The sequence below is a fragment of the Natator depressus genome, chromosome 10, assembly GCF_965152275.1.
Source record: "Natator depressus isolate rNatDep1 chromosome 10, rNatDep2.hap1, whole genome shotgun sequence".
Taxonomy (NCBI): domain Eukaryota; kingdom Metazoa; phylum Chordata; order Testudines; family Cheloniidae; genus Natator; species Natator depressus.
In genome coordinates, this window is record NC_134243.1 from 56,935,704 (window position 1) to 56,960,519 (window position 24,816).

The 24,816-nt window shown below is 39.7% G+C and overlaps 1 protein-coding gene across 1 annotated transcript in view; it reads left to right on the forward strand.

Moving 5' to 3' along the window:
* The window catches only part of MYO1E (myosin IE), a 142,275-nt gene that overhangs the window by 44,228 nt on the left and 73,231 nt on the right, over positions 1 to 24,816 (forward strand). The window contains exons 2-4 of the mRNA XM_074966252.1: positions 12,327 to 12,470; positions 16,053 to 16,142; positions 16,970 to 17,064. Of these exons, the coding sequence (XP_074822353.1) occupies positions 12,327 to 12,470; positions 16,053 to 16,142; positions 16,970 to 17,064 (329 nt within the window). The remainder of the gene's footprint in view (positions 1 to 12,326; positions 12,471 to 16,052; positions 16,143 to 16,969; positions 17,065 to 24,816) is intronic.

The following is a 24,816-nucleotide window of genomic DNA, read 5'->3' on the forward strand; positions in this document are numbered from 1 at the left end:
TATATAGGTGAAGCTGGCAGCACAACCTAATTGTGTAGCCTATCTTACTGTGATTCTGGATGGGTAAAATTCATCCCAGTGCAGAGGCCCACATTGGACTTAAGGGTCAAATGTCACCCATTATGCTGAGTCCCCCTAAAATAGTCAGTGTATATGCCCTGTATTATATATATGTATGCCATTATGGAGAAAAATAATGCAACCTTACTGCAAAATCAAAGCAAAGCTGCTACAGATAGAATGCATACTTACTCCTAAGAACCTTCGATGCATTGGTTTTATTATGTAAAATCCCTTTGAAAGCAGTGGTGAATTTGAGATGAAATTTGCTTTAATTAAAATACCTGGTGAAAAGTAAATATTTAATGTTAAAAGGATAATTCCATGGTAACAGTTTAATATTAAATGCACAGATGCTAATTATCAAAATTTAAATGGTTAGGCAATTTAAAAAACAAAACTTTCTTTCCCCCCCTCTAATGACCATTGGCAGGGACACTATTGTGCACTTTAAAGACTAACTCCTTGCATATTTTTATTTTTCCAAACTTAAGCCACCTTTAATTGTGAAGTTAACTAAGATAGAGTTCTTGCAGGTTCGTAAACTCTTTGGGGACCTAGTGCCTTTCTGTTAAAATATAAGAAAGCTGAACTGATTAAAATAATTCTGTAAAAAAAAAAAAAAATCGATTTGGAACGAAATAGCACTAACTTTGACCTTAATGCAGTTTGAAGCAGCAGAGACATAAAACCTGAAGAACTAGATCCATAATGTAAATGTAGACAGACTGATGTTCTTCAACTATAACAAAGCTATCAGGCATTTCTATAATGGGAACATTTTGTTCTCTGGGAATAGTAAAATGAAAAGCAAAATATTAATGCTTTAACACGGATGAAGATGCCTTGGGTTTATCCTCTGATGCTTAGGTCTTGTTTTGCTGATCTAACAATTTAAATCTCATTTGTAATCAATTCCTTTAGAAATCTTGCCATCTTCTGCTTGCATACTGTATTCTGTGTAAGTAAAAGGAAGCAGAACCTGCAGCTGAAATTAGGCTTTTACTAAAAAGCCAGTGGGTGCACATTCTCCCTTTGGAGCATGCTGCTGTACATAATTCCCATTAACTTTTATTACACACTTGCAGCAAAGGAAGAAAGTGGTAAAAAGAAACTCAAAAAATTGTTAGCACTGAGTCCAGCCAGAGGTCATGCCCTCAACAGCACACATAGGCTGCTGTACAGACAACAGTGGCCACCCACTGACCAAAGGAATAGCTACTGGTCCTGTTTGCAGGCAACAGAAGAATGACTGGCTAATATAAATCAAGTTGTAACCATTGACAATTGATCTTTACAGAGCAATATTAGCCGCATGACTGGAGTCAGAAAAGCAGACCTAAAGAGTTGTGTGCACACCCCTATCTTGATATTCAAGTCTGTACCAGGGATTCAGAGGATTCAGTTGTGACACTTGGCAGACACCCACTGACCATGCCACTAAACACAAACAGCTAGCCAGGGGGTTACAGTTCGTTCAGGAGGATGCTGTAGACATCCATAACCCCCCCTCCAAGAGGAGGTCTGCAGCCAGATGCACTGCTGGAAGATCCGGTAGCACTGACCAGGGAGGAGGTATGGACAGAGCAGCCAGGGGATGAGCTGATTCAGTAGATCCCTTAAGTAGCCATCTCCAGACTGCTGCCATGGGTCCGCACTTCATTATAAAGATGCCCTTATCCAGGGGTGGGTCTGCTGCTATGAAGAACCACTAGCCAAACCCTCATTGTAGAAGAGCTTCTGGGACTGCAGTAATAGCCTGGAGGCAGCCTACAGAGAGGAATTCTGTCCCTGTGGAAGTCTTCAGCACATAGTTGTTTACTTGGGGTGGGTACTAGAAAAATAATTCGGCCTCAGTTCTTTGTGATTGTACATCTCAACAGCTGTGAGAATCAATCTTGTGAGAAAACACATACCTTAGTTTCATCAAAGAAAAGATTTATGTCAGTTGGCAAAAAGAACAACTTCCAACTGCGGTTTATTTCCAGCAATGCAAATAGGGCAATGTCTGAATAGAAAGGAATTTACTGGGTAAATTTTGGCCTGTGAAAATGGTTTGGTGCTAAAAATTCCTGAGATTCCAAAGCCCTGAAAGATAGGGACAGGGAAGGGAGGGGAAGTCAATTAAAATAGGAAATGGCTGTACACTTAATTATTGTAATGTTTCACTTGCTTTGCTTTCAGCTGGCACCAATATACAACATGTGCGGCACAGCATCAAAATGCTGTCTTCTGACAGTGTATGAGAGAGACACTGGTCCACTGTATCTCATATAAGCCATTTAGAGTTCAGTTTTGTTCCTTATTTGGTTTTAGAACGACCAGGAGAAGAAAAATTCAGACAACATGACTAATGCTGAGGCAGTCAGGGGCAGCTTATACTAATTAACAAATTACATTTTCAGATGGAGTGGAATCCATTTAAACTGAAGCCATATTATAAACTTTTTGTGACCATGACATACAGTAGCTGAAGCGGAATAAATTCATCCTCTATAATCACACTAATGACTGCAGGAAGTGGCAGGAGAAATAGTAATTTTTCTGGATATTTTAGGAGAATTTAACTTTTGCAACACACATATTGGATGCACATAAACAGAAGAAATTAAGTCATGACTTTCTCAACCAGTGCAGATTCCCCAGAACTAACAACAGTGGAAGCTGTAGCGTAGACGAGGCTCAGGCATTTTTACCATCCTGACATCTAACCTTGTTCAAAACTTACTTAAAGGTGCAACATAAACTCTACCATCTGTTAGAAGACATGCTGTAAAAAATGCCACCAATATGACTGCTTCCACCAGTTACGGTAGGCATCGCCAAGTGGCGCTGCTTTACAGTCTTCAACGTTGTTCTTCTCAGTGAATAAACGTTCAGTTGTGAGAAGACGTGCTGTGTTTTTAGCTCTGCTGTGCAAGGCTCGGTAAGGGGAACTGTGTGACCAGCAGGAGGGTAATTTGCTGTCTGCCTTGATCTCTGATTACAGTCAATTCTTGAGGCAGAGTTTCTCTGTGGCAACCAGTTATTGGTGTTGGGCCGAGGTTTCGGAAAGAAGGAATTGCCTGGACCACCTGTATTCCAGGACAGCTGTGTAGGTGTAAATAAAGTTACACTAAAGCCTTGTCTTCACTGCTAAAAGTGGTGTGTTTTTTACCGCAGGGTAACTAATGCATATACATGCTGATGAGCTGTCCATAGGTAAAAACATAGTGAAGACCAAGCACTTTAGTTTTACCATGAGGTAGACTGCGAGGTACACAGCCCTGGACTTCCTCCAGGAGTTGACCTCAGTGAGTTTAGCTCACGGTAACACCAAAGTCCTGCATCGTGGCAGGGGTTAGACTAGATGACCCTTGCAGTCCCTTCCAACCCTACGGTTCTACGATTCAATGAAAGTGCTTGGTCTTCACAGTGGTTATTCCTCAGGATTGCTCAAGTGCACATTTATGTGCATTAGTTGCCATGAGGTAAAAGGTGCATCTTTTTTATCAGTGAAGACAAGGCCAAGATGGGGAAGGGAAAAAAGAGACTGCCAGCTACCCACATGACGACTGTGGGGTAGCAAAGGAAAGCCCCTTTTGTTCCCATCATCCAAGAAGGAAGGAACCACTCCCAACAGTCAGTACTGGGCAGAGAAGAGAGGAGAACCACTAATGCTATGTCTGAGAAAGGTTTGGAAACATTTGTGTGTGACAATGAAACTACAGGAGAAGTACAAACACTATGAACTAACTTTTTAAAACTACTGAATATTGTCAATACTTAACATTTAAAGTTTGTGTTGAATAAAGAAAGGCAAGCTAATTACAGATAGCTTTCTGTTATGCAAAATTCCTTTGCACCATACTGATACAGTTTTTGGAGCATCATCTAGGCCAGCTTTGGAAAAATCTCCTGCTTTCTGGAGCTACCTTAATATGTATTCAGATTACCTAGTTGTCAGCTAATACGTACTGAATCTTGGATCATCCATTTTAAAGGGAGGAAAAAAATAATCAGTACTCTCCTCCATTGTATAGTAGATCTTCTCAGAGATATGAACAGCAGAGTTACAAACAGACCAGTCAACCACACACCTCATTTGGAACTGGAAGTATGCAATCAGGCGGCAGCGGAGACCTCTCTCCCCCCAAAAGGCAAATACAGTACAATACTGTGTTAAACAAACTGCAAAAAAAAAGAAAAAGGAAAAGCAGCATTTTTTTCTCTTCATATTAAAGTTTCAAAGCTGTAATAAGTCAATGTTCAGCTGTAAAACATTTGAAAGAACAACCATAATATTTTGTTCAGAGTTACCAACATTTCAGAGTTATGAACAACCTCCCTTCCCGAGGTGTTCGTAACTCTGAGGTTCTACTGTAAGTGCTACTGAATAGAAGAGACAGGAAAACAAGAAAATTGCAGGCATGAATGAGCAGAGAAAGCCTTCAATTTCTACCAGCTGAGCCAGTGTGACAGGGAAGTCCTGCTTTGAAAAATGAGGAAGCACTAAGCCTGCCATAGAAGAGGAGGAGGAAGGAAAGTACACAGACTTTGACAATTTAAAATATAGTGACTGCTCCTAAGCATATGTTTCTTAGACTGCTGGGCTTAATAATGGCAGCATTTTAGTGGCCTAGGCCTGGCTTTGAAGGTAATGCCTCACTGGATGCAGGGAGATACCGCTACTGCTGGACAAATGCAGTGTTGTGTCAGCCAGTAATAGTTCATAGATTTATTAGGCCTACTTAAAAATAAATTATATTTTGATGATCAGATTTAGGGATTTTAACATTTGAGAAATGGATCCCTTAAAGTGAATAATCTGATTCACCCACAGCCTAGCTGGGGCTCCCCTTCCTTTACAACTTGCAGGCTGCTTTTGCCTGCAGAACTGCAGTAGCTCCTCTCTGACCCACACCACATACAACCTTTCACAATGCAGCATTATGATTGAATTTTTAATTACACCAGTCAAGAAATTTGTGTGTGTGTTACAATAGAGTCCTTTCACTACATGATAACCCAACAGCGGACAAAATGACACACTGGTCAGCAAATAATGCACTATTTAATGGAAAATATCTGCACTTTCTCAGTAAACATAGACTCACCCATACTGGATATATGCTAAATTAATTTTAATACTGTGCCCCCAGTTAGACTGTAGATATATGGAATTATGTACTGGTGAGTTATGTTTAAAAAATATCCTTTTACTACTACATACATGTTTTGTATTGTTGCATAGATATATTTGTACAGTCATGTAAAATTCTTTTGTATATAACAAGAGGGCAGAGAAGGGTCACAGTATGTAGATAAGGTATTTCTATAGCAATCCAGCAAAAGAGGATGAGGAACATAGTGTTGTTTTTTCCTGTATGTTCATAACTTGTACAACATGTAGATACACGTATACTGTACGGAGACAGCCAAATTGATCCTTGGTGTAAATGGTGCCACTTACCTAAAAACAGTGGAGTTGTACCTGCATATACCAGGATTGAATTTTGCCGCTGTGGGGCCTAAGCCTGTCCCACTGAAGTCAATGGGAGTTTTGCCATCGATGGATTTCGTTGGGAGCATGATCCAGCCCATAATGCATTATGGAGGCACCGGAGTAACCCTGGAGTCAAGATTAAGTTGAAATTCACACTTCAACTGTATTAAATTCTCACAATATTGCGCTCCTTTGAGAAGAGTATTCTTTGGAACCTTTCGAAATAGTCTCAGCTAAAAAAACGGTAAATATTCCAAATAATACAATATGTAATCCCCAAAATCACCAGGCAGAAACAGTGATGTAGCCATTTATTTTGGCTTTTACATACATTTTTTCACTTTGGTAACATTTTATTTATTTATTTTACCTTATAAGAATTCCTGCTGTTTTTGGTATTGGTCCCTGACTCACTGAAGTAGGGTGTAGCATATGCAGTCTATGGATGCCTCACACTCACAAACCAAGACTGGGGAAACAACCTTCACAAAGTAGAAGTGCTATTCAAAACCGCAGTTGCCTCAATGCAAGAAAATAACTTTAGCCATCACAGAAATTTCCTTTTTTCTATTTTATATCCCTAACTGTGCTTTTTAGGATGTGAGTTTTCTGGCCTTCTTTTTTCTTATTCTGTTCTTCAGTGCATTTATAGTGTTTTTATTTTCCTTCTTTGTTCAATCTGCCTGTCCTACAACTAAAAACTGAATACCTTTTCTTTGTCATTTCCTCAGATCTTCAGCACTGCTTTTTTGTCTTCCTTTCTTAATGTTTCCCTCATGTTTAATTTAAAGCATTTGCCTTTTATCTTAGTCAGTCTCTTTGGCTTCTTTTGCTCTCCTTACTTTCATTTCCTCTTTCAAATATTCTCTTACTGTTGCAGCAATATTCCTATTCTTCTTCTTAACCTACATATATAGCAGCTGTTTTAAGCACTTTTCTCTCTTGTTGTTGCCGTTTGATTTTTGATCACCACAACCTGGGATTGAAATTCACATTAAAATTTCCAGAGTATTTTTCTACTGATAACATATCTTTTCATGCTGGAGAAATATGTGAAAAACTACTATAAATGGATTGTAAATTATAAGTATTTTGATAGCTGATGCGACTGCTGAGTAGCTGTGTCCTTATTTTGGTCCCCAGATAATTCTTTAGATTAAAAAAAGAAAGAAAAAAGGTCTGGAGCACACAAATAGGGTTAGATCTTTTTTTAAAAGGATAGAAAAAATGAGTACAACCCATGTTTATAGATAAGTGGATTCATTGCTTAGCGTACAGACATGCTTTAAAATGAGGATTTCACAGAGAATGGTTCTAAATAAAGATTGGGTTGAAGGGAGCCCTGATAACCAAAAACCACTTTTTGGTTTAGGTTTTGAGGCTAATTACCTTAATTGTGAGCCTAACTATGGGAAAGTGGATAAAAGTTTTGAGGCATCTTTTGGGATCACTGTGTTTTCTATTCCTCTTCCCCTCTCAGAAGCACACCCTAAAAGACCTTCTATATGCCAAGGGAAAAAATGAAACGCATGATTCCCTACTGGTATAGCTCTGGTGGGTTAGCAGTGGTGGAAACTGTTGTGTAGATGGAGGGCAGGCGTTTTTACCTCCATGACATCTTGTGTTACCATGGCAGCTCTAAGCTCATATTTCTGTTCTGGTTGGGAGGGGAACACAGATGCTTCACCTGCAAGTATTTGTTGTGGCTAGAAAAAAAAAGTCACACCTTTAACTGGGGAAAGTAAACATCTTGCACCCTTTTGGGAGCTGTGAATCACCTTTGCTGGAGAGAAGGTTGCCATGATCTGGAGCTGCACTGAGGGTGAATTACAGGTCCATGTCTTTGACTGTAGATGCAGCCAAAGGCTCTGGTGACCATCCCTCTGGCAAAAGCTCTTACAAATTCTGCTTATTCAGATGGCTAGAGAGAGCTGCTGCAGCGAGACATTAGGCATGCCTAGCCCTTCCTCAGGGACTGTGTGTGCAGCCTCTTCAGATTTCTTGTTTTAAGTGTTATATTTTTAGACAAAGCACTTTAAAATGGTCTGAACTACAAAATATTTTGCTTTCCTCAGTTAAAGAAAAACCCTGTTGTGTGTCCCAGCGTGACCCAACCTTTTTATAGCTACATCAAATACTTGTAGCGTAGGATGTTGTCGTTTCTTGGTCTTTTTCACAATAAGGACAGAAATAAAAACACAGTTGCCATTGTAACACAAGGTGGAGTCTGACATCCAAACTTCTGTAAATAAAAATCCAGCTGCAGCATTTGATCCATCTGCTTACATTCTGAAGAAAACAATAATGATGTGCTTGTAACCCATAATTTGTGGAATTATGTAAGCAGGGAATTTATCTTACATATTCCGCATTTCAATTATGCTGCACAAGTGACAACAGTTATAAAATCTCGGGCTTCAGTGCTTTACCATCTTTGCCACCCTTCTGTCTTCTTCAAGATTCAAATAGCCATATCTGTTTGTTTTAATTAACAGTTGACTTGCACTATTAGAAGATACAGTGTAGTCCAAAGTGACTGTAGAATGACACTTGTTGTCTGTTGCTGAGACTTGAGAGATCAGAAAAATGGAAACTGCATCTTAATCTTAATTTCTAGCTTGTTTACAGTTTTGAATGTTTCAAAGCATTTATAACAGAGGAATAACAGAATAAAACTGACTATAATCATGTGATCAATCAATATCTGCTGGTGTTGTCAGTTTTCAATCTAACAATTGAGTTGAATATGCTAGCTATTGCATTGGCATTCCTAAAGTGGGGTATCTCTAACAGCAGAATGTTAGCTCACAGGAAGTCATTATATGACCCACAAATATTCTTCTTGTCAGAATGCAAAGTGGGTCTGATCATAAGCGTGGAACAGCAACAGAATGAAAAATAAAAGCTGACAGTAATGCTTTACACACCTTTATTCCTGTTTCCTTGCCCAGCCTTAGTTCCTATGGCTATGTCTACAATACACAACTTTTAGCGACACGGCTGTGTCTCCACAGCCATATTGCTAAAAGTTGCACAGTGTAGCCGCCGTTTGTTGGCTCTCCTGCTGACAAAAACCTTCTACCCGCCACGAGCGGTGTTTGCGTTGTCGGCAGGAGAGCGCTCCTGACGACAATGCACTGTTCACACTGGCACTCGGTGGTGGCAAAATTTTTGTCTTTTAGGGTTGGTGGTTTTGTTTTTTTTTAAACACCTCTGAAAGACAAAAGTTTTGTCGTTTAGTTGCCAGTGTAGACATAGCCTAAATCTACTCCAAGCATTGGTTTTAGAGAACATCAGCAGAGTTGCTGAGGGACCCCTGGCAGTGTGATACCCTGGGGCTCTCTTCCAGCCTGTGTTTTTGAGAACTCAGCGCCGACTGAGGTTTGTTTAAATCTGCCAAGCTCCTCTTTTTACAGCTACTTAGGGCATGGCTACACTTGTAGATGCAGAGCACTGTGAGTTAAACCAGTCTTCGTAGAATGCAGTAGGGAAAGTGCTGCAGTCTGTCCACACTGACAGCTGACAGCGCATTGGCATGGCCACATTTGCGGCACTTGCAGCAGCATTGGGAGCGGTGCATTATGGGCAGCTATCCCAGCATGCAAGTGACTGCAACGTGCTTTTCAAATGGGGGGTGGGATGGGGTGGAGTGTGACAGGGAGTGTGTTGTGTGTATGTGGGGGGAGAGAGAGTGGGTTTTTGAGGTGCTGAGAGTGTGTCAGCATGCTGTCTTGTAAGTTCAGACCTCTCCTCCCCCGCCTCTTTCTCAGTAAATGTTTGCTTTTTCTCGGAACTGAAAAGCAGCCGCATTCCTGCAGCCGATTTCACAACAATGACAAGAGTGGCCACTTGACTTAAGGGGATTATGGGACGTTTCCGGAGGCTGATCAAAGCACAGTAAAGCAACACCTCGTCCACACTGGCGCTGCGGCGCTCCAATGGGGGCATAGCAAACGTTATTCTACTCGCTGAGGTGGAGTACCAGCAGCGCTGTAGCTGCGGAGTCAGAGCGCTCTACGTGCCTTGCCAGTGTGGACGGGTAGGCACGTGAGCTAGTGTGCCCGGGGCTCCTTTATTGCGCTGTAACTTGCAAGTGTAGTCAAGCCCTTAGGCTTTGTCTTCACTGACAGTGTTATCTCACTGTAAAATCCTAAGGGAAGACAAAGCATTTGTAGTGTTTACTGCAAGATAGCTAGGTGAGGTCATACCCATACCCACATCATGGTTCTTGACCTTGTCAAGTTTACCTCTCTGTAAAACTGATGTGCCTTGTCTTCGCTATGTTTTGCGGCAGGTTAGCTAACTCAGCGGCTCCCAAACTTTTATTGGTTCACGTACCACCCAGTGGCAGATTTAGAGTTAGTAGGGCCCTGGGCACAGCTTTATTTTTGGGGGGCCCCCCGGGGACCCAGCCCAGAAAAAAAACATTCTCTCTTATCTCCCCCGCTGTTTTTCATTCTTTTTTTCTTCATCCTCCTCCTATATTATAAGTAATAGGAAGTAAATGAAAATAAAGTGAGGCATCTCGATTGTTTTTGTAGTCTTTTTTTTCCCCCTCCACAGACCACTTGAAAACTGCTGAGGGTCTCGGTGGACCACTTAATGATCTTTCCAAATGTTGTTTGTACTGTTAGCTAACTATTATAAAGTGCTTTGGATAAGAGCGCTTTATAAAAAAAACTTAATAACCTTTCCTCGGTCCACCTGAATGGAGTTCTGGACCAGAGTTTGAGAACTTCTGGTCTAGATGAAAGCCTTATTTGCGTTATGCTAACATGAAAAATGTGTAAAAATAAAAAGTATAGATGACGCATGAAGGGAAAAATAAAAGTTAATTTCCTCTGAAATGTATTCAATTTGAAAAACAATATATTTATTCAGATAGCTTTTTTCCTACACTTTTTCTTTACAAAATCATCAATTAAGTCATAGTAAGTAATATTTTGTAAAGAGGCACTTCCAATTGTCAATAGAATAATCACAGAATCATCAAATATCAGGGTTGGAAGGGACCTCAGGAGGTCATCTAGTCCAACCTCATGCTCAAAGCAGGACCAATCCACAACTAAATCATCCCAGCCAGGGTTTTGTGAAGCCTGACCTTAAAAACCTCTAAGGAAGGAAATTCTACCATCTTCCTAGGTAACCCATTCCAGTGCTTCACCACCCTCCCAGTGAAAAAGTTTTTCCTAATAGCCAACCTAAACCTCCCCCACTGCAACTTGAGACCATTACTCCTCGTTCTGTCATCTGCTACCACTGAGAACAGTCTAGATCCATCCTCTTTGGAACCCCCTTTCAGGTAGTTATCTGAAAAGCAGCTATCAAATCCCCCCTCATTCTTCTCTTCTGCAGACTAAATAATCCCAGTTCCCTCAACCTCTCCTCATAAGTCATGTGCTCCAGCCCCCTAATCATATTTGTTGCCCTCCTCTAGATTCTTTCCAGTTTTTCCACATTCTTGTAGTGTGGGGCCCAAAACTGGACACAGTACTCCAGATGAGGCCTCACCAATGCCGAATAGAAGGGAATGATTACGTCCCTGGATCTGCTGGCAATGCTCCTATTTATACAGCCCAAAATGCCGTTAGCCTTCTTGGCAACAAGGGCACACTGTTGACTCGTATCCAGCTTCTCGTCCACTGTAATCCCTAGGTCTTTTTCTACAGAACTGCTGCCTAGCCACTCGGTCCCTTGTCTGTAGCAGTGCATGGGATTCTTCCATCCTAAATGCAGGACTCTGCACTTGTCCTTATTGAACCTCATCAGATTTCTTTTGGCCCAATCCTCTAATTTGTCTAGGTCCCTCTGTATCTTATCCTACCCTCTAGCGTATCTACCACTCCTCCCAGTTTAGTATCATCTGCAGACTTGTTGAGGGTTTGCAGTCCACGCCATCCTCCAGATCATTAATGAAGATATTGAACAAAAACGACCCCAGGACCGATTCCTGGAGCACTCCGTTTAATACCGGCTGCCAACTAGACATGGAGCCATTGATCACGACCCATTGAGCCTGGCTTTAGTTTAAAGTGGTACACTTTGTAATATTTCGAGACTTCAGTAGTAACCATAGAGTACAGTAGTTCCTCTGGCATGCTGTAGCCTGCTGAGAGAATTCATATGTAAATGTCAGCTAAATACAAGAATTCATAGATTTTAAGGTGAGAAGGAAACATTATGATCAAACCATCCGACCTCCTGCATTACACAATCCATAAAATAATTCCTGCATCAAATTAATAACTTCTGTTTGAGTTATAGTGTATTCATTTAGAAAAATATCCAGTCTTGACTTAAAGACTGCAAGTAATAGAGAATCCACCGTATCCCTTGTTCGTTGTTCCAGTGCTTAATTATTGTCATTGTTAAATGTTTGCACCTTATTTATAGTCTGGGGGTTTTTTGAGCTTCAGTTTCCAATCATTGGGTCTCATTATGCCTTTCTTTTCTAAATTAAAGAGCTGTGTATTTTTGGAAATCTCTCCCCATGTAGGTTCTTGTAGACCATGATCAAATCACCTACAAACCTGCTCTTTGATAAACCAAATAGATTGATGAGTGACTGATACTTTCAATAACTGAAAATTTTGAAGTTAACATTATTTGTGTGTAAAGAGAGGCCTTTTTATTTGTCTCTGAGTCCAAGCAAGAGATGGGGGTTGCTGTTTAATGTGAGAAAATATTTTGGGGATCAGCATATATGAATGAACTGACTCTTTAATTTTTAAAGCTAATGAGAAATCTGTATCTCTTCAATACCTATTAAATTATTTTACAGGGCAGCAAGGGGCACTACCGATATCACTGGCAGAGTCACAATGTCAAGCACAGTGGAGTGGATGATATGGTCCTTCTCTCCAAAATCACAGAGGATTCCATAGTGGAGAATCTAAAGAAACGATACATGGACGATTTCATCTTTGTATCCTTTATGGGCATGTTTTTACTCGGGCAATGTGGGCTTGCAGCTATAGAGTATAAGACTAATTAATATATATTATATATATCTTGTTCCATCCATCCATGAAAGCAGATCACTGAAAGATGCTGAGCATTTTATATGAAAGTTCATGTGGGATTAAGCAAAATGCTTTACACACTGAGCAAAAAGTTGCGGCCAGGAGATAGTACTCCACCATTTAGTAGCACAAAACACCTTTGTTCCTTTGGAGCTTCGTCTCTCTTGGGTTACTCTTGCGAAGTTTTTAGTCCTGTGTTTTGCACTGATGAAAGCATGTCTGATACTTCATTTTCTCCCTATAAAAATGTGGCATTTGTGTTAAAATTATCTGTCTAACAAAGTGGTATTACTAAGTGTTTTTCAGAAGAATTCATGGTTAAATCAGACACGTTAGATTTTAGATTCTTGTTGTAAATACTATTATTCCTTTTTTATCCCTCTCCAGTTTGTGCAGGCTTTTATTTATTTTATTTTATTTTTAATCTAGAGATGAGTTCCTGAATTTTCAGTTGTTAATGTGTCCATCTATGAATGAACATTGGTCTGTGCCACTTTGGGCAGAGATTACTGAATCTTTCCACTAAATGCTGACATTGTTTCTGAGCAGAAAACAATCATTTCATGTTTATACTGACATAATGAGTTCGTGGTTTACCATATTGGTGCCCTGGATGTTGTCATTCTTTTCTGAATCAAATCCAAAAATGTATGAGTGGAGCACTGCAAATTCACAATATAGAAATTATGTCCAGTAACTTTTATTTCCTCGCTGGCTAACATGACATCATTTTGTAGCTATTATTCCATAACAATAGATTCTTATGTAGGGCACTAAATGCTAATTCTACAATTTGGGGGTAGGGAAGTGTTTAAACAGTAGATTGTTTACCCATGAATGCTTCCAGATTGCTAAATAGAATCTGAAATCCTTACTAAATTGGGCTCTTGCACATAGACACACAGCTAAATCCAAGCACCAGTGAAGTAGGTCTGACTGTAAAATAGTATCAGTCACCACCTACAAGCAGATAACATCTTTCATTCCAAAGGATCCTAACATGTTTTACAAACCGTATATAGGCGTGTGTAATATATATTTATACATATATTACACACGCACAGAGGAATTACTTCATCCATCCATTAAATTCTCCGCAATAAAACACTGCAGCTATGTAAGAGTGCACAGCACAGCTATATAACAGTTGAGGAGAGGAAGTGAAGTACAATAGATTCCACTTAATAGCAATCCTGATATTAGCAACTTCTGGTTAATGGCAATATATTGCCAGGAACTAATCCCATCCCATTAAACATCATTGTTACTAGGATTTGGATATTAGCAATAGCATGTGGCTTATTACCACCTCTTTTTGGAAGAAAGGCGCCACCTGCAGGCAGTTTGCAAGGCTGCTGCCCCAAAAGGAAGCGCTTGGATGTGCTGAGCACCCCTTACAGGCAGGTTTTTGGGGCTGCAACTAGAGAAGGAAGTGCTAAGACTTGCCTTCTCTGGCTGCAGCCGAATAAACCAGCCTGGGGCCAGCACTCAGCACATCTCAGTGCTTCCTTCTGGGACCACAGTCCTGCAAGGGACCACGCAGAAGGTGTGGGGCTGCAAGGGGAGGCTCTGGGCCACGCAGTAGCAGGGAGAGGGGCTGGAGCCCATATGCTAGAGCTGTACAGTACCTCTCCCTGCACTCTCTAGGTTGCACCCTGCTGTGGGACTGTGCACAGGAAAGGAATCGCTGGGATGTGCTGAGCCCCAACTCCTGGAGAGCGCAGGAAGAGGTAGTATGCAACTTTGTGGGCTCTAGCACCCCCACTCACAATGGAAAGCCCCAGCATCTGGGCTGAAGCCCCCTTCCCTACTGCTACCCTGCTCTCAGGCAGGTTTGTAGGGCTGCAGCCAAGGAAGGCACATCCCAGTGCTTCCTTCCCTGGCTGTTGCCGCTTATTAGCAACTGCAGATAATAGCAACTTTTTGCTGGCAAATGAGGGGTTGCTAATTAGCGAAATTTACGGTTTTCCATATCCATGAATCTGCAGGAGGATTTCAGGTAGCAGAATGTAATTACCCAAAGCAGAATTTAACCAGGACACCAGAGTAGCCTCCTATAAAAGTGGTTCTCAACCAGGGGTACATGCACCCCTGGGGGTACACAGAGGTCTTCCAGAGGGTACATCAACTCATCGAGATATTTGCCTGGTTTTACAACTGGCTACATAAAAAGCACTAGTGAAGTCAATACAAACTAAAATTTCATACAGACAATGACTTGTTTATACTGCTGTATATACTATACACTGAAATGTAAGTACAATATTTATATACCAATTGATTTATTTTATAATTATATGGTAAAAATGAGAAAGTAAGAAATTTTTCAACAATAGTGTGCTGTGACACTTCTGTATTTTTATGGCTGATTTTATAAGCAAGTATTTTTTAAGTGAGGTGAAACTTGAGGTTATGCAAGACAAATCAGATTCCTGAAAGGGGTACAGTAGTCTGGCAAGGTTGAGAGCCACTGCCCTACAACACCATTCTGGGGTGCTGCTTTCACAGTAACTTGCCTAGAACAGTGCCACCTACTGAATCACCAACACGACTTCCTGCAGCACCCTTAGTAAGTCTCTCATCAGAGAACTGACCCAACCTGAGAGTATGCTGCTTCACTTCTTTCAGAGTAGCAGCCGGGGTAGTCTGTATTCGCAAAAAGAAAAGGAGTACTTGTGGCACCTTAGAGACTAACCAATTTATTTGAGCATAAGCTTTCGTGAGCTACAGCTCACTTCATCGGATGCATTCAGTGGAAAATACAGCTCTCCTGCTGATATTAGATCATCTTAAGTGATCACTCTCCTTACTGTGTGCATGATAACACCCATTGTTTCATGTTCTCTGTGTATATAAATCTCCCCACTGTATTTTCCACTGAATGCATCCGATGAAGTGAGCTGTAGCTCACGAAAGCTTATGCTCAAATAAATTTGTTAGTCTCTACGGTGCCACAAGTACTCCTTTTCTTTTTGCTTAACATCTGTACATCAGGTAGCTCCACTGAAGTTTACACCACTGAGAGTTCAGACAGTCCCTTTAAAATGCTGCTTTTTGTCACGTTCACAACAGCTAGTCCTTCTCAAGCTGTCAATAAGACACTCCAGAAGTGGCTAAACAGTTCAAATATATAATTTCCTTTTTTGTATTTTTACTGAAAGTGTCTTTTTTTTTTTTGTCCTCAGATACATGCTCCTGAGCTCAACAGTTAACTTGTGCTAAAAAAATTAAAATAAATATTTTCCGAATCATATGCGATATGTTTGTATTTGTAAGCCTCAGTAATATCATTCTTACTATTAAGGATTGTTGAAAGTTATAGTTATTTAACAGCATTGATGGGAAAACCCAATTATTTTTGTAAAGCTTTGTTTTATTGATAATATTTATAGCTCAAAATATTATATCACCAGTAATAAGGTAATGCTTTATGAAATTATAGCCACTGAGGAGGTCTCATGAACCTTAACTGCTCTTGAATACAGACATATATTGGATCTGTATTAATCTCTGTGAATCCTTTCAAACAGATGCCATACTTTGGAGAAAAGGAAATTGAAATGTACCAGGGAGCTGTAAGTAAAGTTTCCTATAAGATATTGCAGATATTCAATTGTATGTAAAGGTTCTTCGCTCTTTGTTTGGACTAATATGAGTATATGTTGACTGGTTTTGGTGGTGGTGGAACTTACTGGCCTAGACTAACTTAATTTGGATGCAGCATCTAATTTTAATGAGGTCCTGCTTCTCCCTCCATTTACATGCTGGATTCTCTGAGACAGAGTTAAGCTTGCAAAACAGATTCATGTATTGATTTAAGTTTGATCAGGTTTCCCACAGCAGACAGTTCCCCTATACAAGAGGAATTTTTCACCAGCTATCTATACCTTAGATCTCTAAAGCTGGACACCAAAACACAGAGGCACACAAAAGTAGAGGCCAATTTTGAAAATTGGGCTGTAAGTATGGGGCAGAGGGAGGGCACAGGTAACTCAATCTGCTGCACTGGAATCAGGCATGTCCGTAGACCGAAAACTACGTATGCTATTCAGTCTGAATGGGGTGGGGGGTGGTCTCACATGGCCAATCAGCCTGAGGCTCTGTGCAGTGTTTATTTGTTAGCTTAAGGCCACTTCTGAAAGGGGCATAAATTATGTGAGTTTCTCTTGGACAGGTATATATTTAAGTATTCTACATTTTTAAAATAGAGTGTTTACATATCTCAGCCAGGACAAAAATTGATTTTAATATGTAACTGCTGAAGTCTGAGGCTCAATTTAAGATGCAGAATTTTCTGTCCTAGCAAGAAACTCTTCCGTGATAAATACTTATATTATTTTTTTCTGTGGTATTTAATGATCTGTCTGAAATTTACATTATATTCCCCAACCCCCTCCCATAGGCTCAGTATGAAAATCCACCACATATCTATGCTCTAGCGGACAACATGTACAGGAACATGATTATTGACAGAGAAAACCAGTGTGTCATTATCAGGTAAGAAACAGCTGTTCACCTATTATAGCTGCTAGTTTAAAGCTTTCTCAGAAGGAAGCAGGGTCTCTCATTTTATCGCTAGATTCCCTTAATATTGTAGAATTATTCATTTGTGTGTGTGTTGTGGGGGGGAATCTCAGATAATATTGATGATGTATTATTTATTTTGGAACGACTTTAGAACACTGAAAGCATTATGGACCTTTCTAATTGGGCACAAGTGATGTCATAACTATGTTTAATAATGCCCAGTAAATGTACAGGCTGAATGCTTTCCCTTATTTTTATATATAAAAATTCAATTTCAGAAAAGCAGCAAGACACTCAAGCAAGGAATTTTTGCATTTCTCATGTGGTTAAAGTCACTTGGTCTTTGGCCTTGTACCACCCCCAAGTCATACTGTAATCACCCACAAATAGGCCCCCCTCATCATTTCTTACTGCAAAATTATAACGCACAGTACACTCGCAATCAACTGCATTCAAGCACACATGCAACCTTCCAGCACATCTTATTTTTCAGTATCATAGCATATCAGGGTTGGAAGGGACCTCAGGAGGTCATCTAGTCCAACCCCCTGCTCAAAGCAGGACCAATCCCTGATTTTTGCCCCGATCCCTAAATGGCCCCCTCAAGGATTGAACTCACAACCCTGGGTTTAGCAGGCCAATGCTCAAACCACTGAGCTATCCAAAAGAGGTTGAGTCTTGTGAACTCTTTGAGGGCATTACCATGCTTCTTTTTCTCTTACATCAATTTATATTAGTAGTATTAATAAAAACCTTTTGTCACTGAAAATTAACTATTTCAGGATTTTATAATATTACTAGACATTTTTTGGATCCTCATTTTTGTTTTATAATGTTGCCTTTGCTTGTAGCTTAACAAAAAGAACCCTTCCTCTCCTCAATGCGTGACTCATGTCAAGGGTCCCCTTATCAAAAATGCAGTGGCTCTGGAGAATGTATATGAAAGGGACATGGTTACAAATAAAACCATGATAGGAGGTTTAAAAACTGGCTTTTCATAATTTCCCCATCAGCTGTATTCAGGACTTCCTTTCTACTTCATTCCCAGAGGGGTTTTGCTATATATGAGGTCATTGTTAGTGGATTCTACTGTATGTGAGGTTGTTACTCTGGTGTCACCTTTTAAAGCTGCCCTGAACCTTACTTAGTTTGTTATAAAGTCATCACTAAATCAAACAGTGCATCTATAACTTCTGGTCTGAACCAAAAAAGTATTTGGAATGACTCCTCAGCTATGCCCAGGAAGTCTTCCACTGAGCCTGTCCCCACCTTAGTTTAGATCAGCAGAAAGGTATTTAAATTTGTAATGGCCCCCAAAGAGCCACCTGGCTTGTGGGGATAATCAGAGAGTTCTGTATACTCTGGCCACCCCTCCTATGCCAGGGGCCTTCAGGGGTGGCAAAGAGCTAGCTGTGTCAGCCAAAGATTCCTCGTACCAAGGAAACTTACAGGTACCTGGGGAACTTTTTGGCCTCTGTGTCACTGGAGTGGTGCAAATGAGCCAGAACAGGGGTCAGGATCTGAGTCTTTATGTTTGAAGGTGTTCCGCATATAAGGTTTTCTGCCATCATATTAAATGTCATAGTGTGAAAGCAGAGATCATCTTAATATGTGTCACAGATGAGCTGCACTTGAAAGCCTACAAAGAGGAGTTGTGTGAAAATTCTTCATACTTGTGGAATTTCTTTTTGAGCTGTGACTCATAGTCCTGGCCAAGCTCCCAAGGGTGACATCCCACAGTAGAAAAGTGTTGGGTGCTCCTAGTACTGTAAAACAAGAGCATGTAGCTTCTTGGAAGTAACTGATTACACATGTGCAAAGATACTATCAGCTCAGACTTCCCCCACTCCTCTGCCTTCTTTTTAGCAATACTAGAGTTATTTGGTTCCGTTTCTGAGTTCATAGGTGTTAGAAACAAGTAAAATTTGGGTTGGTTTTGCTTTGAGCTTTGGTCCTTCAAATCCAGAGCTTGGGGTAGTTCATATCTATGAATCTGTGAATATGCAGGTCCAAATTATCTGAATCCCCACAATTTGAGGGTTCAGAGAAACAATTCTGGATTTGACCTACATAAGGGCCAGGTTTTCAAACATGCCTAGCACCCAGAATGTCAAGGTCTTTGGAAAATCTGGCCAGTTATTTAGGTGCCTGAATTGTGACAGCTGAGTTCTTTTATAAAAGACAGACCCTGATTGTGGGTAGTGAGCTCTTTTGAAAGTCTGGCCCATACTGTAAATAAAGTATGGTTTGTGTTCCCTGAGACGTGTGCACAGCCTCATCACGCTCTTCCTGTGTTGTGCTTGATACATTTGAAGGGTGTAACAAGAATGAAAGAAGAAAATCATTTTCATTGACATTATATACAAAATGTTCCTCTTCCTTGATGCATGTTTATTTTTCCTAAGATTATTTTTGTGAGATAAACACAGGAAAAGCAGGAGACTAAGTTTCCAGATGTTTTTTATGTTGGTGTTTGATTTTGGGGACAACTGTGAATGGTTCACTGCTGGGTTGTTAGATTTGTCAAATCAAAGAATTCAGCCAGTTGTACCGTTCGTTTTAGTTAATTTTTATATTTTTGTCCTCTTGATCAAATTCCATGTACATTGCTTTGGATTACTTAAAGATTCTTCTGATTATGACATCACAGCTCCTAACAGTTACATAGTTACAAGATGCAGAGCTGATCCACCTTTCATTCACCAGTCTAAATTTGGAGTGACTCTACTGAAGTCGATGAAGTTATAATGGTGTAAAAGCACACCAGTCTCTTGCTCTGGCATTGCCAAAGAAATGCTTCTGTGGGTAGCCTATTAGTGAGCATTCTTAAAAGATATCCAAAATAGCTCCATCTCTTCTTCCGTACCACTTGTTACATGTACTTGTGCCCATTCTAGGGCTTGATTACTGATTATATCAGGCCATTTTACTTTGAACATTCTCTACAGACACCTATAATGAAAGCTGTTCAATTTGCATTGGATGGACTTACTATTTTCCAGGACTCTGCTCCATAGAAGAGAACATTTAGGACAGTGTTTCTAAAGATCTTAATTTGGTGGTTTTGTTAATCACATTGGACTTCCCTACTGTGTAGAGTTTTTGAAATACATCGGTTGCTTTACCTATTCTGCACTTTATATTGAATATGGAATCACCAGAATTGTGAATGATGCTACCCACCTAAGTACATTTAGTAATGGTTTTCAAGGCTTCACCTTCCAAGTAGATAAAATCTTTGGTAGGTAAATTAATTTTCATAACTTCCATCTTTGATTTATTAATAATAAGATCTAATGGCTTGGCAGAATTTGCAAGACCATTTGTCTGTTGCTGCATATCTTTAACTGATTTATTCATAAAACAGATGATGACTGCAAAGTCTAAGACTCCAAGCTCCCCATCTATTCATGCAGTGTCTGTTTCCATACTGACAGTCTGTCACATAACAAAGTCAATAGCAATGACAAACAAGATGGGGGACAAGATGCAACTGTACCTGACACTACTGTTAACATTAAACCAGTCCATTAGCTTCTGGTTTATCTTTACTGCACATTGAATGTTCTGAGACAATTTTTTAATAATTTGAATGAATTTGAATGGTTTTGTTGTTTTATATTATCTGTCTCAGTGATTTTCTGTCTACACTATCAAATGCCTTTTGGAAATCCACAAAACTCAGGACTACTGGGGGCTACCATTCATTGCTTTGCTCTACAGTATTACACAGGAAGAGCTGGTCTACACAAGATCTACAACTTGTTTGTCTCTAAATCTGCTTAGGGTGATGGCATAGCAGACTTTCCCCTGGGACTGAAAGCAGCATAATCCCATGCCACTTGTTACAAAACTCTAATATCTCTTTGGGGGAGTTAGATTGTAATCCCTCTTTTCCCTTCTTCTATGGTGTATTCTTTCTCCCAGACCAAATTGAAGAGGCATAGCAGGATTTTCATACTGCCCCTTCCACTTGCTTTAAGCAGTTTTGCAATTTGATCTTTACCTGGCAATTTATTGTTCCTTAGTCTTTCAGTAGCTGCTTTAAATTCATCCAGAGTAATTTCCTCATAGCAAACATCAAGCTCTTCTGTCTTTGCTACATTACTGAAGTTAAATGTTTTTTTTTGGTGAGAGTCTATTAAGAATGCCATGGAAATGTTCTGCTCTGCTTTTCTTTTATTCATCTAAGGTAGTAAGGGTTTTCCCTTATTTATCTTTTATTGGACCTGCCCTTCTGCAGCTAAAATCTCAAGCTATTCATTTACTGTTTTGAAAAAAGGGTTTCTCTCCCCTTTCATCTCCTGATGCCATTTCTGCTTCCAGTGCCTGTCTATCCATATATGCTCTTTTGAGACAGCCAGTTTCATCTAGTAAGAAAATACTGAGTCTTGTCATATATCTTTCAAGGGACAGACAAGCCTGTTTTATTTGTAGAATAATTATCATGTGTGTTAAGAAAACTGTACATGTTTCTAATTATAGCTGTAGAACACTGAGCTTTTATGAATGGTTGTGGACAATGTAAACAATGAGGCTATTCAAGGGTTGGATTCTTCCTGGCCTGGTGCAGGTGCACAGTGTCCAGGTGGTAGGGGAAAGGGTGCAAGGAGCCTTCCTTAGCACCATTTGTGTGGCCCTCATAGGTGCTAGGCAGAATTGCAGAGTCCCTGTGATCAGGAGAAACAGGGATTCCTCTATCCCTCTTTCCCCAGGGCTGTGCAGTGCTCTCTGCAGGAAAGAGGGCAGGAGGGGCAGAATGTCACAAAAACATCCGCTTGTCCATGGCAATTGAGTGGTTAAAGAGCTTGGGTATTTGACAATTTTAGTTACTAGTGCATGCATCTGAAATTCACAAGAGGCAGCATATCTGTCTGTGCACTTGTTCCCATATATGGAAGAGAGCGTGGTTTGAAGTGATTTGCTGTGTAGCCATAGTGGCCAAAATGTTATTCACATTAAGCGGTTTAGGCTTCAGCAGCGGTTTGATATTTGATTTCATTTCATTGAGTTTTGCTAAGGCATATGCATGGTTATTTATTTAAGTGTATATTATTGGATCTGGCTTCTGTATCCTACTCTAATAGCCTATTGAACTGTTCCTCCCCCCTGTCCCAAATAAAAAAATGGCTGCCCTTCAATGGATACCTAAGAACTGCCAACAAAAAACCCAACAAAAAACGATTCACTCAGCTGAGATTTGAACTATGAAGGGTTGTCTGTAGACTTGTTTTGATGTTGTTTTAAATTCCCTCTAGAGCATCATTGTCTTGTGATCATGGCAGTGGATGTTATGATTAGTAATTTCCTGTTTTGTGTGAGATAATAGATATTTTCTTCAGATTATCCTTAAAGGGTTATGTTTCTGCAAAGGTGGAAGCTTTATTCCCCTTTTTTATCAGCTCGGACGACTTCTTCCATGAGGTGTTTTAGTGTGCTATGAAGAAATTTCTCAATTCAAGTCTCTCTTCCTGTTTTTAATATCAGTTTAGTTTTCATCTGCATCTGGTAGTGTTTACTTACAAGAAGGCTACCTATCATGACCTTAGGATGGTACAACAACTTTACTGATATTAATTTACTTTAATAGAGACTTCTTTCCACCTTCCCCCTTTCAGTAAAACAATCTGACTAACTCTTTATCTTAAATTGGTTAAGGCCAAAAGTCAATTTAAAAAAATCTGGTCCTGCTGCTGCATTGCAAAACCCATGCAAGCCTCAAACAATTGATTTTTTTGAAAACTTCTGCAGTGGAGAATGCCGCTGAAGATGTGATTGAATCTTACTGGTAGCAGCCACTCAGGAAAAGGCACTCACACACAAATCTTCAACATGATAAGAAACAGTGAGGCAAAAGCCACCAGCAGAATGGGGGAGAAATATTTGTGTAAGGCAAAGCTGATGGGGATGCTTTGAACAAAACTAAAGAAATGAAACTTTACATGTAGACTTCTCCAAACAAAATATTATTCATCTGCAGTGTCCTTGGTCGGTAGATCTAAGAGCACTTTGTGTACGTTAACTAATAAAGCTCCTCAATGTCCCAATCATGTAGATAAGTATTATCCCTCCCATTCTGCAGATGGGGAAATTGGTGCACAGGATTTTAAGTGACTTTCCCTCAAGTCACACAACAAATTAGTGTCGGGGGGGCACAGGAGTCGGAAGTCTTGACTCCCAATCTCCTACTTTAATCACTAAATTACCCTTCCTCTCAATGATGAAGAAGTGGAAATAAGTTTCTACATAATTTTTTAGCTTTATTCTGAGTTCAGTGAAGTTTTAAGAGTCTGTGTTATGCAAATTTGACTCTTTCAGAGTAGCAACTACTACTGGAAAAAATTGTTTAAAAACCTAATAAGCATTTTTTAATGATTAGGAAGATATCAAGAAAGTGAACTTGATTTCCAGTAATGAAAAACTCCAGGTTGAAAATGAATTATGTCAGTGCCACTTACAGTTTATTTTCCATAATCCGGTTTCTTCCTTTTTCTTTTAGAATATATACCATATTTTGCAATTTTTGTAACAGCTATATATGGAAACATTTCCTACTGTAACATGAGATTATTTCAAATGAAATGTCATTTTTGTTTCTCTAATGAACTTGAGCCATTATAGCCACTTTTTTCTAAATTTAAGAAACATGCTCTTCTATGATATATAAAGAGACTAAGATAGAAAATGGAGCTTGTATTATTTTATAATCATTGGAGAAGTAAAAAAGCAGATAGGTATCCATGGAAAAACTGCTCTGGGTGAATCATTTACGGGAATTATTACAATTCTCGAGGCATTTAACTAATTTTGTGCTTTACTCAGGAGAAGGCAAGATACTATCAAACAAAGTACATCAGATACAGTTGTTGCAGCATATAAATAATGTACCATCATCATATTGCGGCTCTAGATTAATTTTGGCTATTTACTGGTCTCTGATCAATAAAACTGTAAAAACTAGGAAAAGTATGTGCATGTGTAAATGTAAAGTAAACTGTGAAAAGGCAGGCTTGAAACCAAAGTCACATTATTTAAAGTATCACTTAAATCTAGAGACTACAAATAAAATGGAACTAAATTCCTCCATGTTAGTATTCATAGCTACCACTATTTAATGAATAATACAAACCACACATCATTTGAAGAAGGGAGTGGGGGCGGGATAAGTTATACAGTGAGGAAAGCTTTTGTTTAAAGTGATTTATGACACTATTTTAAATGGGTTCAAATTTATTAAACACGGTATTATTTGTCTTAGCGTTTCTTATCCCCCTGTTCTCCGTAACTTGCCCTTAGGTTACTACAGCATGGTCTTGCAAGGTATGCCCCAAATGGGAAACTATAGCTTAGGGATCTTTAGGGATCCATTTATGTGTTTCCCCATGTGAAGGTTGTTCTAAACAGCATGCTAATGTTGTCTGGGAGGTATGCACCTGCATCCCACTGACTTTCAGTTGGAGTTGTGTACCTAGCCCCCGTGGTTCCTTTTGAAGGTTCCAGCTGTTATGCTGAGCTGCTGTGGTTAGATACAGATAGGCTTGGAAAGGTTAGATTTCTATCGATAAATGTTAATAAACATTGATTTCACTGCACGCGCATAAACCGATGGAAAATATTTCCATCAATAACCATCATTTACAGAGAAGCAAAGTAAGAAAAATGCTGGTTGAGAACTTACTAGCATCAAAATGCAGTGATTTAGACTTTTCAGTTAGGTGTTTT